A 17,948-nucleotide genomic window follows, 5' to 3' on the forward strand; every position below is an offset into this window, starting at 1 on the left:
GTACATTTTAGAAAATTCAAGTTAAAATAATTGGTTAATCATGTTTCAACACCTTTTAAAGTTGTAAGCTGAAATGACTTGTAAGTTTAATTTGATTAAAAACTTCTTTATTTTTAAATCTAAGCAACTTTTTTTTTTGTTTTTCCACTCGTCGTCCATTACAGGACCTAAAAGGATCAGTCCACATTAAAAGCTTTAAACAAAACCTCTTAAAAGATAATGAACTTGACTTTTATGTTGTCCTGCTACTGTTTCTCTGTTAGTTTAGAAGAACTAATGTCTTACTTTATATTTGCAGTGGTGCTGTGCATACAAAGGCCTTAAAGCAAACACAGTGATTGAAAAATAAATAAACCTCTGTCTGTCTTGGCCCAGATGCAACACGGACACCCTGGGGAAAAGCCACTCACGCTTTTGTGTTCACATTCTAAAGATATCCAAATATCAGCGTTTATGTCTTCAGCAAACACTTCTGTTTGCTAAGTCGTGTGTCAGTGCTTCAAGCTCCTTATGCGTGTGATACTTAATCGGTTCCTGAAAAGCTCTGCTGCGCTAGCTAGCATTTTCTCAAATTAGCATCGCAATCCACACATGGAGTCAATACAGCGAATCGTCCTAATGATGTTGTGTCAATCATAAATAAATTACACATACTCGGTTTGAGTCTTTGTACTTTAGTTTTTATGCCTTCTATAAAAAAGAACATCACTGAGGCAGTCATACAGTGGATTTAGACATCTCTACACAGTAAATAGTTCATCTTAGATAACACATTTAAAAGATTCTCTGGAAATCTGTACACTGTACAATATCTTAAAAGACAAATAATTACAACAAACATTTAACTTCCCTTTAAAGCTGGAATCATCACCCTTTGTTTTACTTTTTAAACAAAAATAAAGTTCTCTGTTGTGAGTCTCTGGGTTTGGAGTTTTTTTTAGAAGATTTATCAAATGCAATATAGAGATCTACTCCTCATTCATTCCAGCAACACTTTTGTTTTTTACAGAAGTTACTTATCCAAAGTCTTTTGAAACTTTATAAAAAATACTTTACATATTTAAAAATCTAGTTTTACATTGGCAGTGCACAGTTTTATAATTACAACTTTCACTGTTAAAAGGTCTAGGTAACAAAATAAACTTTTCTTTCTATATCTTTAAGGAAATAAATTTGTATTTTACAAAATAGCACTTGAATAAGGCAAGCTAGTGTTTAAGGCAGTTGACTGACCTAAAATATTTTGTATCCCTGCTCTTAAATATCTTCAGAATCAGTACTTTATGCTGATCATAGACAATTACAATAGACAAGGCATTGTTTACCTGGGCCGAATCTGCAACAGTAAATTTGCATAGTGAATCAAAACACGTTTACAATGTGGTAATTTCCACATTCAACTAAATGTCACACAAAGTTTAACTTGTAATCTTTGGAGAAAAATCTGGTCAAGCTGTATTAACATTTACTCAGTAAAGCAACTTAAATCTATTTTTATTATTTGACATACTTTTTTGTTTGCTAGCAAATAATCCAACAGTAACTATTTTTGGATTTTAGTGGGTTCATAGGGCATCAGAATGCATGCATTACAGTGACGCGTAACTAATCCATTATTACTGACATGAAAAGTCAAATACATAGTAGAATCTACTGAACTGGTTACATTCTAATCTTTTAAATTAAATATGTATTTATTTATTTTTCTTCCAACAGTAGCCAATATGACTTGTCATTACACATTACTTTCAGTTGTTGGTAGTAGTAAAATTGCTACTTGCATTTGATAACTTTAGATTTTTAGTGGTACAAAAATTTACCACGCTTTATTATAGTAAAAGTGCAGTAACCATGCTTTTGTTGTGGTGGTTACAAGTAGTATGTGGTTTAGTTTTAACTACTAATACCGTGGTTAAACTTTAACAACTGAAGCAAACCATGGTGAATTTGTAGTCATCATGGTCAAACTACAATAGCTAGGTTTTGTTGTTATTGTTTATTTGTACCAACCATTCACTAATGAACGTCTAATCAAATAGAAAATTACGATATGCATGGGACTACTTAGTTTAAAATTTTAACAAAAGCTAAAAAGTGTTAAGGAATAAATGTTGACACAGCTTGCCGTGAAAGAACAGGAAAGCAGAAGAAAAAAAGGTAAAATGCACTATTCCCGAACAGCCGTTGGAGCAGATCATTATCTCGACTTCAAAGTGATCAAGGAAGCGGCACCAGAGCCAAAATGGATGCCACCACAGTCAAAACAGAGCATGCCACAAAAGCAGAACCTGTGTTCCTCGTGGGTTCTGGCTCTAGGTAATCCTCATCACCGGGCTCGTCATCGTCCAAACCGCTGGAGCCCTCCTCGTCCACGGGGGGAGAGTCAAAGCAAAGCGTTCTCATACTAGTTTTGATAAACTCGCATATAGTCCGCTCCGTTCCATCACACACGCAAGTATCCAGGAGTTGAGCTTTGGGGAGTTTGCGCATGTACGCGATGACATTGCGGCACTGGTTCGAGCAGCTGGAGCCGCTGAAGAGTTTCCCGCAGTGCACTAAATAATCGCCCATCGCGCTTCGGCACTGGCTGTCCTTCTCGCACTGGCGCCGGGCTTCGGTGCAGCCCATGTTGCTCGTTTTGGGCAGGCAAGGCTCGATGGCTCGTTTGATTTCCCGGCAGCGCGGGTCCTTGTTGCAGCTACAGTCCTCCAGCGCCGGGCCGCTCTTGGTCAGGTTGAGTTGCACCAGCGACGAGATGCAGTGACTCGGACACTTCCTCCTCTGGCCGTTCAGGATCGACTCGCAGGCGTGCAGATACTGATCATACGCGTAATGACACTCGGGCTCCGACTGGCAGTTAAATATCGCCTGCCAGCAAATCAACCGACCGCCGTGGTGGTTGGAGGAGGCGATGGAAAAACAGCAAAAACACACGAGCGCACACGCGAAAGGCCAAACGAATGCGCGCGCCCCCCGAACCAATTCTGCACAAGTTGCCATATCAAAATGTGTGATCGTTTGGCTGGCGTCAGGTCAGTTTCAAGCAGATATGTTTCATATTTCCATTGCATCTAGTGAGGGAAAATCCCTCAGCTTAGATCATGTTTGTGCAAGGTCCATCCGAATGTAAAAACTTTGTTCCACAATTGGTGAAGTTATGAAAATCTTTTCCAGTAATCCATGATTTTTTAAATTTAAAAAGTAAAAGAAGAATACTGATTTGCGGAAAGTGCTGCGAACTTGTTCACTCCATCTCCCCGGCTTGTGTCCGTGTGACAGCGCGGTGACTCCTCCGTTCACCTCCCGCTTTTCTTGCGGGCAGAAGTGAAGAGCTCACGAGTTCGCCTTCTCGCGTCTAGCGCTCACATACAAATGCGCTCGCAAGCCTCGATCCTCGCGCTTTCCCGATACATTCACGGGCGTGCGCTTGTCGTCCGTCATTAAGCACGCATCGGGACCCGGGCAGATAATAACACGGCGTTCAGATTCACACACTGGCCCCTTTCTGACCCGCTACTTTTGCTTTATCCATTCTACTCCTGCGGAAGTTTAAGGGATTCCTATTGGTCAGACCGTTTGTTGTTGCAAATCTCGACGTCAAGTTGGGGGCGGGATGATGGGGGTGGGGCGTGATGGGTCAGGAATGGTCTTTCTGAAAGGTTTGGATTACCTCAGAGCAGAAAGTGAGTTAGAAAAATCCCACTGTACTGTTGTTTCTCAGTCTTTGTTTCAAGTCTATATGGTCATGACGCGCGTATTTGGGCTCTCACATCACGGCTAATGATTTCTTGATTATGCATGACTGAGCATAGAGATTAAGTCCGAGAAACTTTTATTATTGTGTTTAAGAACTACCAGGAACTTTGTTGTTGAACAATATTGCACTTATAGTTTCATGAAGGTTTGCATAAAATAAGCTGAGACAAATTCAAGCATCTCTTTCTCTCTGTTTTGCGTGCAAACTGTAATGATTAAATGTTTTTGCAGGGATTTTAAATTGCTAAATTCGATGCAAATTCAAGGTAAGTGGATTTAGCCTGTCCAGGTTTGTCTTGAGCATTCGGATTGGCAACTTTAAAATGATTGGATAAATCGTCACCTTAGAATTATAAGGTTCTATCTGACATTTTTGTCAAAATTGAGTTATTGGCATATTCCTATTAAATGGCAACTTATTTACATTATGGGATTTTTTAAGACTGCTTGCTATGGAATGCAAAAAGTTTGAAGCTTAATACCTCGAAATCATTCAGAATGCAGATAGAACCTTATAATTCAAAGGTAACAAAATGTCAATAATAAGTATTATTATATTTTAAAACAACACAGAATTTTGTATAAATGCAGAACATAATCAAAAACAAAATGTTCAATTTTGGAGTCTCCATTAGTATATCTAGTTAATTTATATATGTTGGATGCATATCTTAATTAATATGAAAAAAAGTAGACCCCTGGTGAATAAAGGGACTAAGCTGAAGGAAAATGAATGAAAACAGTTTAATACATGAACACAATATTCCAAAATTACTCAGCACAACAGTTGTGTAAAGAAATCAAGACAGTTGCTTTAGCTATTAGAATATATAAAATAATAAGTCGTTATACTAAATAACATATATATTTTTTTTACAAGTGGATATGACAATAATCCAAAATCAAACAAAAAGTGCTCAGGGGTAGTTAAATTATGTGTCGGGGCTCTTTGGGAAAAAGGGATTCATCAGAATAAACAGCAAAAATTAGTCCAAGGCACTCAAAAAATGTGGAAAAAATATTAAAAAGCCTGCGTTTTTTAAGAATTAGCCATGTGAATAAAGGCTTTTTAATATATTTTCCACCTTTTTAAATGCCTTGAACTGGTTTTTGCTTTTTTATGGATGTGACAATAGTTTAAAGGACAGTGAAAAAATACAACATTTTCAAATGATAATTAGTATTTTGTGGTTTTACACTAATCATTAAACATGAATAGAGAATGGGTGGTATTAATTGGGTATCTCTTTTATAAATAATAGTTATAGATTAAAGTTTATAATGTAATGTCAGATAGATAGATCTTTAAGTCAGTTTCATACAGCTTTAGTTTAACTTCCTATGAACATAAAACACATACTGGTTTTCATAAAGGAAAGTAACAAACGTGTTGTGGAAAGTCAGTTTTCAGATGTTACTGCATTATGGATTTATTTCAACAGATATAGAATTACCTCAGCAACAGTTGACCTCTACTAAAATACAAAGCTAAATTATCACGGCAGATTTTATTTCATACATTTGCCTTCTTTCAGGCAAGATCTTATAAAAAATGAAATCTTATATTTCACAGTCCACTAATGGAAAATGCATTTTTGGGTAAATGTCATTTCAGCATGATCCAGGAGAGGAATGTGTTTGAAAATGATAGTTCCTGGCTGGCTGCACCGTGTCTAGTCGATTACAATAGAAAAAGACACGTTGGCCAAGAGCAGTAACATCAGCTCTGGGCTCAAATATAAAACGTAATGGTAAGCCATGAAAAAAAATAAAAGTGGACTCCTTACATGTAAAATGATAACATGCAAGTTCACACTTGAACATGAAAAGAGGGCATCCGCTGATGCTTATAGGCCAGAGGATCAGTGAATCCACCTTGCACAATGAGGGTTTGTGTTTCAAACACTGCTCTGGAGTCAGGAATGTACCTTTAGGCCACTGTGCACCTAGCTTCTGACCCTAAACAATGAACTCAACGTCAGTTACGGATGGTCAGATCTGACAATAATGTTTTCACAAACCAGCTCCAGGTGATGGATGATGGGAACTCTACACTCTGTGAGTCAAACGAGTGCACAATGAGTTGATCTAAAGATAATAGTATCCAACAAAGAAATAAACTTTATATCAAATTTGTTCTTGTAAATATGATGGCAAAATAAGCTCATCCCATTATAAAGTTGCTAAGTTTGCTAACAGACTGCACTTTAAAAAACTGAATGACAAAATATCAAGACAACAAATGTTGTTATGTTGCTTTAACTTGTTTTTAATATGTTATTAAGGTTTCATTTAATTTTTACTTAATATTTTAGTAAGTTTGATTAATATGTTGAGATGACTAGAAAAGTACTCTTGATTCAACTAAAAAATAAAGGTAGGAATGAGGATTTTACAGTGTGTACAAATATGTACAGTTGGAGTCAGAATTACTAGCCCCCCTTTTATTTATTTTTTTCATTTTTTTAATATAGCTTCCAAATGATGTTTAACAGAGCAATGACATTTTCACAGTATGTCTGACAATATTTTTTTCTTCTGGAAAAAGCCTTGTTTGTTTTATTTTGGCTAGAATAAAACCAGTTTTGAATTTTTTATTAATCATTTTAAGATCCAAATTATTAGCCCCTTTTAGCTATTTTTTGGATATTCTCTAGAACAAACAGTCGTTAAAATAACTTGCCTAATTACCCTATCCTGCCTAGTTAACCTTATTAACTTAGTTAAGCCTTTGAATGCCACTTTAATCTGTATAGAAGTGTCTTAAAATATCTAGTAAAATATTATTTACTGTCGTCATGACAAAGATAAAATAAATCAGTTATTAGAAATGAATTAATAAAACTATTATGTTTAAAAATTTGCTGTAAAAAGCTTCTTTCTGTTAAACAGTAATGGGGAAAAAACAAACAGGCGGGCTAATAATTCAGGGGTTTTAATTATTTTGACTTCAACTGTATATTACCAGATCAACAGATATAATCTGACTTAAGTTCCTGCTTTTTCATTTTGCTCCATATTTATGGAACGAGTTACAAGATAGTTTGTAGTTTGTACCATCTATTCCTAAATTTAAAACTATATATGTTGAAAGTGATATTTTACTGTATAAAATACTTTGCATCTATATGTTCAAGCTCTGTAAACCAACCACAAATGCTAACGTATAGGAGGTTGGAGAAATAGTGTATCTTAATGAGACTTTTCTGGTTAAATAAGTAAACAATTAAATAAATAAGCTGCTTCAAACACTTTCTTCCCATTTTCTCTTAATACCTTAATCCAGTTCAGTTAAAGCTTTACTTGGGTTTGGAGGAGATCTAAATAGAGAGAGGAAAACATTTATAAACAAGTGTTTTCTTTGGCAGACTGCATTTAAATAAGCCAGATGCTCCTGCAAGAGAGGGCTGCATGCCTTACTTTAAATGGGGATTCATTTAAATTAACAGCATAGAGCTTTGTATGGAATAATGGGGAAAAGACAATGAAGCCGCAGTAGAAATTAAGTTGTTTCCTGCTCATTGTAAGTGAAACCTACTCGGGAAACATTAGCTTGACTAGTTTGTGACATCATATGTAAAATAATAATAAAAAACGCTAAGGATGGTACACTGAAAAAAATTATTCAAAATGATTCCTTGGATTAACTAAATATGTTAAGTGATTGTAAACAATTTATTTGGGCTGAATTTAAACAAAGAAATTAAGCTGAGCATTACTAAATTTAATTTGTTGGCTTAAATTCAACACAAATTTTTTGCAACAGTTTTGCAGAAATAGATTTTTTCAGTGTATTATTGAGCAGTGTTTTGTACGTTTTATGTATTATAAATGCAAATTATGAGGCTACAAATACGACGAATGGGGTTTCCAGGAATCAAAACATCAAATTTTTCCTTAAAATTAACATTACATTTTTCTATATTAAAACGTATCTTGTTTTTTTTATCCTGAGCAGAAATTGATAAATAAATAATGTGATAACATACAAGATGTACAAACGATGCTTTGTTCAGTGTAATAATAGATTATTTAGCAAAAAAAGAAATATGGTCAGCAGATATAGATCAGATCATAATATGATGACAATTTTGGAATTATAATGCAGATTTTAACAGATTGTATTAAAAACTTTAAAATAGACAATATACTTCATTTAATATACTTTTTATTTACATATAATCCCTTTGTATATTTATAAAGTAAATGTTGCATAAGTTTAAAACTTAAAGGACGATTACTATTGGTTAAAAGTAACAGAAATGTTTTCTCTCTCATTCCTTTTTCTTTAAATGGTGTATTGTTTGCCTAATATTTTGTGCCTTATAGCATTACTATCAGACTTTACCAGTTGTCATGCACTCATTATAATTAAGAAAGAAAAGAAAATTTACTGCCAATTTTATAATAAACAACACATTTTATTTGAATTTAACAATGTATCAACGGTATTTGTTTTTGTTTTGTTTTTTCTCTAATCTAAGAATACCTTTCTTACACTTTTGGAGGACTTAATGAGAAACAGATTCCTTACAATAATCCGTGGGGTGCTGTTGCCAAATTCCTGACCCTGATGGATGACCCTAAACAAAAACTCGCCCGTGCTGTAATTAGAATACGCTCAGCTTTTTTTCCTCTTTTTTTTTTCATTGTATCAGAGCCATACTGCAGGAACAATAACAAAAACACTGAGATTATGCAGCTAAGACATGAACTCAGCAAAACAACATGACTATAAATAAAACAGCATAATTAAGTAATGTGAAACATATCACTATAACACATAACAGAAAACACATTTATCTATTAATTAAAAAAAACTGTTTTAGTCTTATTATTAAAATACATTTAAAATTTTTAATTGTAATACATAAGTATATTCCAAAATGATGTTTAACAGAGCAAGGAATTTAAACAGTATTTCTGATAATGTTTTTTCTTCTGGAGAAAGTCTTATTTGTTTTATTTCGTCTAGAATAGAGGCCAGCTTCCAGCCTCCACCACTGAGACTGCAGCTCTGCACAAGACTTTTGGCTAGCGGAGAAATTAAAATGGTCGTGCCGAACTGAGTCTTGTTCTCTCAAGGTTTTTTTTCTTCACTCTCCTATTGGTGAAGTTTTTTTTTTCGTCTCCGCTGTTGCCACTTGCTTGCATGGTTCAGGATCTGTAAAGCTACGCATCGATGAATTTGCTCTTCAGTGTTTGGACTCTCAGAAACGATTTCAAACCACACTGAACTGAGCTAAACTGAACTGAACTTAAACACTAAAAACTGAACAACCCTGATCCAGTTACTATGACCATTTATGTGAAGCTGCTTTGACACAATCTACATTGTAAAAGCGCTATACAAATAAAGCTAAATTGAATTGAATAGAATAATAGCAAATTCAAATTTTTTTTTTTAAAACCATTTTAGGGACAAAATTATTAACCCATTTAAGCAATTTATTTATTTATTGTCTACAGAAAAAACCATCATTATACAATAACTTGCTTAATTACTATAACCTGCATAGTTAAGTCTTTGAATGTCACTTTAAGCTGTATAGAAGTGTCTTGAATAATATGTAGTCAAATATTATTTACTGTCATCATGGCAAAGATAAAATAAATCAGTTATTAGAAATGAGTTATTAAAATTATTATGTTTAGAAATGTGTTGACAAAATCTCTCTGTTAAACAGAAATTGGGGAAAAAATAAACAGTGCTCTAATAATTCTGACTTCAACTGTATATATCTGTTCAATGTATTTAAAGAATCAAGTTGAGACAAATCGTCATGAAATTGAGACAAATTGCCATAAAATGTATATGAAAATAAAAGAACCTATACTAATATTAATTACTTACTAATTGAAGTTTTTTGGAACCATCCTTTATGTATCAAGTAGAATTATCCAAAATTAAAATGCTAAAATGATTTTGGATGAGCATACATTATCTCATAAATAATTTCAGTTTATCTAGTTTGTTCTTATTTGGTTCTGAGCAGATTCTCATAGGATTGGTTCCAAATTGTGATTGAAATGATTTTAACATTGCCACAGGAAGCTCTGACACAACGCAGCTGCTTTGGTTTTATTGCGGCTCTAAACACACCAACAACTGTTGTTAGCACCATGATAGAGATATAGACAGCTGCCATATACTGCTGCCCAGAACCGATTAGAAATTAGCTGCAGTGGAAATTAACAGATGGGGGAAAAAAGCTAAAATCTAAAATTAAGATCCTAAAATGTTTCGCAATACTACAAACATTTTTAATTGATTTGCAGAGAACATTTTTGAGAAAGATAAGAGCTGTTTTTTATGGCATAAAGAATATTTTCATAATCCAAAGAGCCCTTTTCCCACTATAAACAACTGTTAGTGGAATGACACATTTCTTTGGCTGTCAAAGGTTCTTCATTAAACCATCAATGCCAATATAGAACCTTTATTTTTTTAAGAGCGTCATAATCCAGCACTGGTTATAGTTTCCATTTAAAACAATCTGGAAATGACTGTGCTTCATCATTTTTTTTTCTATGGATACTGCAAAGCCCAACAGTGAGTCACTGCCTCTTTCAGGGAGTATTATCTGTATCTGTTTGGAGTGTCCGCTGGAATCCAGACATCAATATCGCAGTCGGGAGGATGTTGACTAAAAACCTCATTCACTCTCATTCCATCCACTGCCATCAGCTGCCATCCCATCTTCTGACTGACACCAGATAGGAGGACAGATATCTTGCCAAGCCCTGTTTGAACCCACAGCCATGTCAACTCCCTTGATCAGTGCACACACACACACACACACACACACACACACACACACACACACACACACACACACACACACACACACACACACACACACACACACACACACACACACACACACACACACACACACACACAGTCAGACCAGCTGTTCCAACACATGGCCCCCTTGCCTTTCCATACTACAAGTGACTATTTATACAGGCCTAAGGGCCCGTCATACCACTGCAAAGAGGGGAAGAATGCCATGTGTGCATATGGGGCCGGCCAATAAAGACATAACCCCTCACAGACATGACCTTAATCCAACAAACATGGAGTGCAGCATGGAGGAATTTTACTGCTCGAGACACAACAAAGTCTGACAGTTAAAACGAGTGGCAACCACAAGCATTCTTTATGGGCATTAATGACTTTTAGAAAATCAAAGAGCAATGCTGAAATCACGCAAACACAAACGTGTTCATTTACGAACAAAGCTCAGCATATTAGGTCAGGTGAACAGACAATTAAGACGTGAGTAATTCCTTCAACTTTGGCTAAGTAATTGGCCCTGTGTTGTTTCCCACACCCACACGCAATTATGCACAGCTAATCTTTCATAATAGTTATTACGCCAATTTGTTGATGTTTTTGGCAAGCTGCGTTCATTACACGAATACTTCAAAAGCGTGTTAGTTTAGAGCGCATAAAATATTCTCATCCAAATAAAATATAACCACACCTGTCAAGCTGTGGTTATGGTGGGAAGATGTTCTCTGAATTTCTCTTTCAAACACCTTGTCTTCTCTGTTTAATGTGTGTAGCAGCGAGTCAGGAATTAAAAACTTGTTTTATTTTCTCTGTAGGGAAATTGACTGTCAACAATAAACGATAAACGTTTAAAGACAGAACTGTTGTGAGCACTTTTCTCTAAATCTTGCTGTTTTAGTGGTTTACCTTCAGTGGTTCAACTATGATCATATGAAGCTCTAAGGACACTTTTGTGTGTCTTGCACAAAAGATTTGGGTGCACGATTAATTGAAAAAAAGGAAATCTCAATTTGACCCCTCACGTGATCTTAATCCAGGATCTTTTCAGATTCAGCCTATTATATTTTCAAGTTCAGGAGAAATATAAAGGCAGTCACACAATTATTCTTTCCATTATTTATATATGTTGCTCAGCAATGTGGATGCCTTTAAACGGTTTTAAAAGTGTCACGTACTGTATTTATCAGATATAATTAACCCAAAAATGTAATTTCTGTCTTAATGTAATAAGGTATTTGCGGATGTGAAACACGAGCTGACACACTGCTTGTTTACTACCAAGAGGACTCACGCATGATGTCTACTTTAGTAAACAGAATCTGCATATGCTGTTTATAACAGGTAATAAAGTTATAAATAATGTTCAGTTTGTTGCACAGTGTGATTGTTTGGGAGTCGCACGGGAAGTATGATTTGCATGTACAGTATGTTTTTTCCTCTAAGTGACGGCAACCATGACATTAACCCCACTCGGCAGTGAAAGTAAAACTGAAAGTGCGCACATCATTTAAATGATCATATCTCATTTTAAAGTTATGATTATGGCAAGCGTTTGATATGTTTTTTTTTCTTTTCATAGAGAACACAAAGTATTGAGCATGAAAATAAATGTTTAACAGTAGCACTATAACTAGTCTATAATGCAGGAGGGTATCTGATAACGAATGTCCCATTTTACTAGTGAAACTAATGGTCTAATAATGTTGTTAATGACAAATGGCAAGCATATGTCTCAAACATTATAATTCAACTTCAGAATTATGAGTAGTTGTATTCTGATGTCATCACTTTACTGTGAATTAACAAACAGCACATATTTAAAGTCTGTTCAAATCTACCATTCCAGTATTCAAAATTTAGCAACTTAACCAACAGTAGACCTGCAGATAGGCCTAATATTATTGTTGTTTTACCATATGTTTGAAAATTAACATTATTAACAGCCTACTCATATTAACCTTTATTTTACATCTACAGAATTGTGAGACAATTGTGATCTTGATTTTAAGCAAAACAATTCATGATTCTTATTTTAACCAGAATCGTGCAGCCCTAGGTGCACATTTACTCCAGGCAATATGATGTTTGCCTATTGCGTTGCTTATTCTCATGGCAAATATGTTGCATGGTCTGATGAAGAGTGGGCGTGCTTGAAATGTTACACGCTATGAGCTTTTTATCTGAATGAATTTGATGCTTTTGGTGTTGCTGCTTTTTCATATTTATTTGCGAACTTTTAGTTTGGCTGAGCATGCAGTTGAGATTGATGTGCATACTTTTGTTAAATGAAATATGCCATACTGGCCATAGTAAACACACTCCCTGACCTGTTTTAAGAAGAGAAGAACTAAGTAGTTCTTACAGTATTTTCTCCTCAAACGTGTTCTCCCCGTGTTCGTGTGGGTTTCCTCTGGGAGTTCCAATTTCCCCGGAAGTCCAAACACATGTGGTATAGGTGAATCGGGTAGACAAAATTTTCCGTAGTGAATGAATGTGTATGGATGTTTCCCAGAGATGGGTTGCAGCTGGAAGGGCATCCGCTGCATAAAACATATGCTGGATAAGTTGGCGGTTCATTCCTCTGTGGCGGCTCCAGATTAATAAAGAGCCGAAAAGAAAATGAATGAATAATTGTTTTCACAAATTTAGATGAATTGGACATAAAGCAATTAAACTTAAAAAAATACTCAAGAATTGTGTTGATTCAGCTTATTTTAAATAAGTAAATAAAACAAGCTGGAAAATCATTTGCTGAGTCATCCTTTTTTGAAAAATCTTTCTTAAACCTGCAATGCTAAAAAAGGCATCAATTGGTATTTCAAAAAGGCATAGCTTGCAAAACACAACCTTGCTGAACCTTTAGTAACCTTGTGATGGTAAAGGGTAAGTGTCAAAAACAGCATGCAGGACTCCTCCTCATTTTCCATTATGAGCCCAACCATCACTCTATCCCCTTACCCTCTGCCCCCAGTTGTTACGAAAAGCCTGGCCTGACCTGTCTGGTTATGGAGACGTTGAGAACGAAACAGGCATTAGCATAGTTCCTCCTTTTGGTACATTATGGCCGCAACCCCTGTTTTGTTGGAGCGAACCGTGTGGGCCTAAACGCCGGCCACCGCAAAGCTTAGAATAACCGAATGACACAATGGTTTCTCTCTAAATAAACAGATGTGGGGAGACTGTTAAACCTCCTAGCCCCCTTTTTCTCTGCCAATTTTTTGACTCCCATCTGCAAGCTGTAAGAGCAATTTCTCGCTCTCTTCCTCCTCTAAGAAATAGTGAGTTTTTGTACTAGGCATCTGTGGAGCTCAGCCCTGCCCTTCTTATTTTACTGCTTTGATTAGATGATATCGGCTATCACTTCAGGCCCACATTATTGCATCTCTCTCGCTTTCTCTCTCCACTTCACTTTCCCTCCAGCACAAGGAAATTGCAATGTCAAGCCCTCTGGCCATACATTTTCTGCATTAGATTACAACAACCATCACATACATGTGGGCCCCAAATGTGATTTATCTTAAGTTAAATGGCTCATATGAGAGAAAAGTGTGGTGACACATCAATATGGGGAATGTGTAATTTTGCCATAATAAAATCCTAATTTATTGCTCATTAATAATCAGTGATGTGGTTGTTTTAGTATTTATGTTTACGTTTGGGATCAATGGATGTAGAATAAAGTTTAGTGGAATAAAATGCTAATATGTGTAATTTAAAGGGGTGGTCCACTACGATATTATATTTTAAACTTCAGTTGATGTGTAATGTATCTGTGTGAACATAAACAGCATCTCTGAATGTAAAATATTCAAAGTTTAATGCAAAGGGAGACCTTGATTTGTACAGAGTTAGCTTAGCAACGCCTACAATTAACGAATTTTGGGGACTACAAAAAATACTTCCGCCCCCTGTGAGATCACAAAAGTTCGTTATTGCGCATCCCACACTGCGCAGGTAAAGGCCGTGGCCAGAGGCGCTGTAACGTTACTGCAGAGAGAGAAATGCCATCCTGCTGTTTCCACAGAGCTGTTCTGTTTCTGTTGTTGGGCTTCCAAATGACACGACCCAAACACAGAAGTGCTTACAGTTCAATATTAATTATGTTCCAGAGAACTATAAAATACATAGCAAGCATGATTTGACAAAACACAGCTTCCAGAATCTCTCCCAGTTCAGTGCTGGATTCAGTTAAAATCTCCTCAAAGATGGAGCAAGGAGACGCTGTGAACTCTGAGTCATGACCTGTAAGTGTTTTTATTTGTTAAAATTGATCATGACATGTACAGTGTCTAACTTTAACGGTGTGTTGTAGCAAAGATGTAAACAACGGGAAATTATGGTAACCGCTAACGACTTAGCTAACGTTACAAATCCATATTTATCAAACGGCTGTAAACGCACACACACACATACACATACACGCACTCTTGGCCAGCACCTGCGTCTATCTGTGTGAGACGGCAGAATTTCTCTCTATAGGCAGCTATGCTATGCGTTTTACAACTCGGACAATAAAGTCGCAAAAGATATGTGAACGATTCATGTTACTTACACAGGCATATTCCGCATATGCATGAAAGACGTCCTGTAACGCATTGATTTAAAAAAAAATACAGCAATGATTTCCCAACTGGAGTGTAACATCAAAAACAAATCAATCCAGGCTCGCAAAGGTCTCATCTCACATCTTGTGCTTTATTCTGTCACCACAGAAAATAACTTAATCCGAGCATGAGAGAAAAAGAACAATAAAAATCTCTCCCGCGCACATGCGCTTCTCGTGTTACAAATACTTCATCGTATACACGCATAAACACACTAAAAGGCACAGAAACAGTTAAAGGAGCCGCATCCCATTTTCACTCGTTACAGACACGTGTTGACTGACTGACTGACTGACTGACTGTTTACACAAAACGCGCGTGCTTGTCAGGGCGTGACGTGAAGCCGATCGGCGTATCACAGCATATTATGATGATGACCAATCAGAGTCACTTGAGGGTGGGCCTTTTAGAGGAACTAGGAAATATGACAGTCGTTTTCATGTTAGCTGAGTAGCTGTGTATAATCAAAGTGAGATTTATGAAAAAATAACACGATTTCCTTCAAGTTAAACATGAGCACACATTGCTTTGCATCTTATTAACACAACCAAGCCTTAAAAATAACATTCTGGACCACCCCTTTAAAGAGACCATATTATGTTTTTTTTTGAAAATGTGAAAATGAGCTTCCATGCAGTGTGTAACACAGCTCTAAGTAAATGAAAACAGCCAGCTGAAGTTTAAATCTGAAAGTTCACCATGTTTAAAACTATTGATTCTTTAACAAAACTGTCGGCTTAGAGTCGAATTAATGAAACATGTTGGGTGCGGATCTTTGGCCTGAGTGCATCGATGTCGATACGGTACATCATCAAATATAACCTGCCAGATCTGGGAAAATGTGAACATGCCTTTCCCTTCAGATACTAGCAGATCACGGGACTGATCATGACACGAAGATGATGATCACTGAAGATTCGGCTGCGGGGAATAAAGGGTTAAAAAAAAGTTAATTTTTACAACAATACCACAGTACAGCCAACCTAGTGCTGTGTTTGTTCCTGTCATTTTTCTCATGATTAATACAATAACCTATGCTGCAACGCGGGTTTAGTCGGCCATTTGCAGAAAGGAAGTAGCAGCAGAGACAATTAATGTATGGGACTTTGTCAGCCTTTGACAGGAACTTTGTCAGTAACAGTTGCAGTTCACATGGACCAGTTTCTTTTTCCTCCGGATCATAACATGTTAGTGTAATTAAAATTGTTGGCCCTTTTTGTGCAGTTTGCAAAATATGTGTTTAATTGTGTGCATACCTGATAACACTCTCATTTTTCTCGTGAGTCTCTCGTATTTCATACCCATCTTCCGTATTGTTCTGTCTCCTGTAAAACTCCTGGAATTTCACCCCCCCTGAATGTGTGTCATTGTTATTACTTAGGGTTAAGAGTAGAGCAATATTCTGGTGTTTAACTGTATTCTCGCTGCCTATTACACACAGTCACAGACAGACAGACGCAGAAGTTAGGTGTGTAGCTACAGGTCAAGGTTGAATTTCAGTAAGTATGGTGTATTAATCACATTAAATGAATCGATTCTCTTCAAAGTTAATGCAGAATCATTTATAAATTAGTTGCGGCAAAAATGCAGATTACCAATGTCCATGAATCTGCTGTATTAGCGGTTAAAATGACTCATGTAGTTAACGCATGCTTGTTTAGCTTGTTGCATACGTTAGTGGCGCACTGCAAAATAATACGCCAAAGTGCATTGTTTCATTTGGGACGACTTGGCATAATGTTAACTTTACATTAACGGCCACAATTAGCATATTGTTTATCTGTGGATTTGATAAATGAGCACTGTGCTACATCCAAACTAGCCCCACTTTATTTTTTGTACAATCAATTTCAGTTCTGTTCTTAGGTGATTAAATTAATTTAAAATATAAAATGTCCTTGTTTTTATTGTTGTGATGATTTTTATGATAGTTTTTCATTCTTTATGTAAAGCACTTTGAGTTAGCATTGTGTATAAAATGTGCTACAGAATAAACTTGCATTGCAGTGTCATGGACTAGATAAAATGATTGAGGTAAAGTTGGTTTTATATTCGCACATTCATTCACTGACAGCTGCATACATTGTTTACCATGGTACTTTGAATATTTGAACTGAAATCTCATGCAAGTTTGACTTCAAAACAACATTAATAATAATAATAATACATTTTATTTGTATAGCACTTTTCCTACATACATGGAACTCAAGGCACTTCACAAACAACAAACAGACATTTTAAAATAAACCAAATACAAAATAATGTATATTAGACAATTAAAGCAAAATATATACTCAGATAAAAGCATACATGTACACACATATATGCATACATCTACACAATCACACACAATATTCTTTACATACATGCACACACACCTTACATGCATATGTACATAAACCTACACGATATAGATAAATTGCATAAACTTCACAAACTTATATTCATACGCAATTTTAAAAAGGTGCTTCTTAACACGCTTTTTAATAATAAATTCTGGGGGATTCTTTTACTTCATTTGGGAGACAATTCCAAGATTTTGCAGCATAGTGACTAAAAGAAGTGCCGCCAGATCGCATCATATTTACAAAGTGAAATTCTAAAAGTCGAGTGCTAGAAGAGCGTAGCAAACGGTTTGGATTATATTTTGATAAGCAGTCAGAAAAGTATGAAAGGTGTCATGTTGTGTAGTGCCTTATAAACTAATAAAAGAATCCTAAAATTTATTCTATTAATGCTGCTGTGATATGTTCTTGTGTCTTCAATTTCAATAAAACTCTGGCTGCTGT

At 35.8% G+C, this 17,948-nt stretch overlaps 1 protein-coding gene across 1 annotated transcript; it reads right to left on the reverse strand.

Moving 5' to 3' along the window:
* Positions 1-663: 663 nt before the first annotated feature.
* On the reverse strand, positions 664-3,251 carry gas1a (growth arrest-specific 1a). Its single transcript, NM_001111220.1, is given in 1 exon segment — positions 664-3,251. A coding segment is annotated over 1 exon segment (783 nt). The 5' UTR covers positions 3,001-3,251; the 3' UTR covers positions 664-2,217.
* Between the last annotated feature and the right edge of the window lie 14,697 nt (positions 3,252-17,948).

This window comes from Danio rerio, chromosome 5 (assembly GCF_049306965.1).
Source record: "Danio rerio strain Tuebingen ecotype United States chromosome 5, GRCz12tu, whole genome shotgun sequence".
Taxonomy (NCBI): Eukaryota; Metazoa; Chordata; class Actinopteri; order Cypriniformes; family Danionidae; genus Danio; species Danio rerio.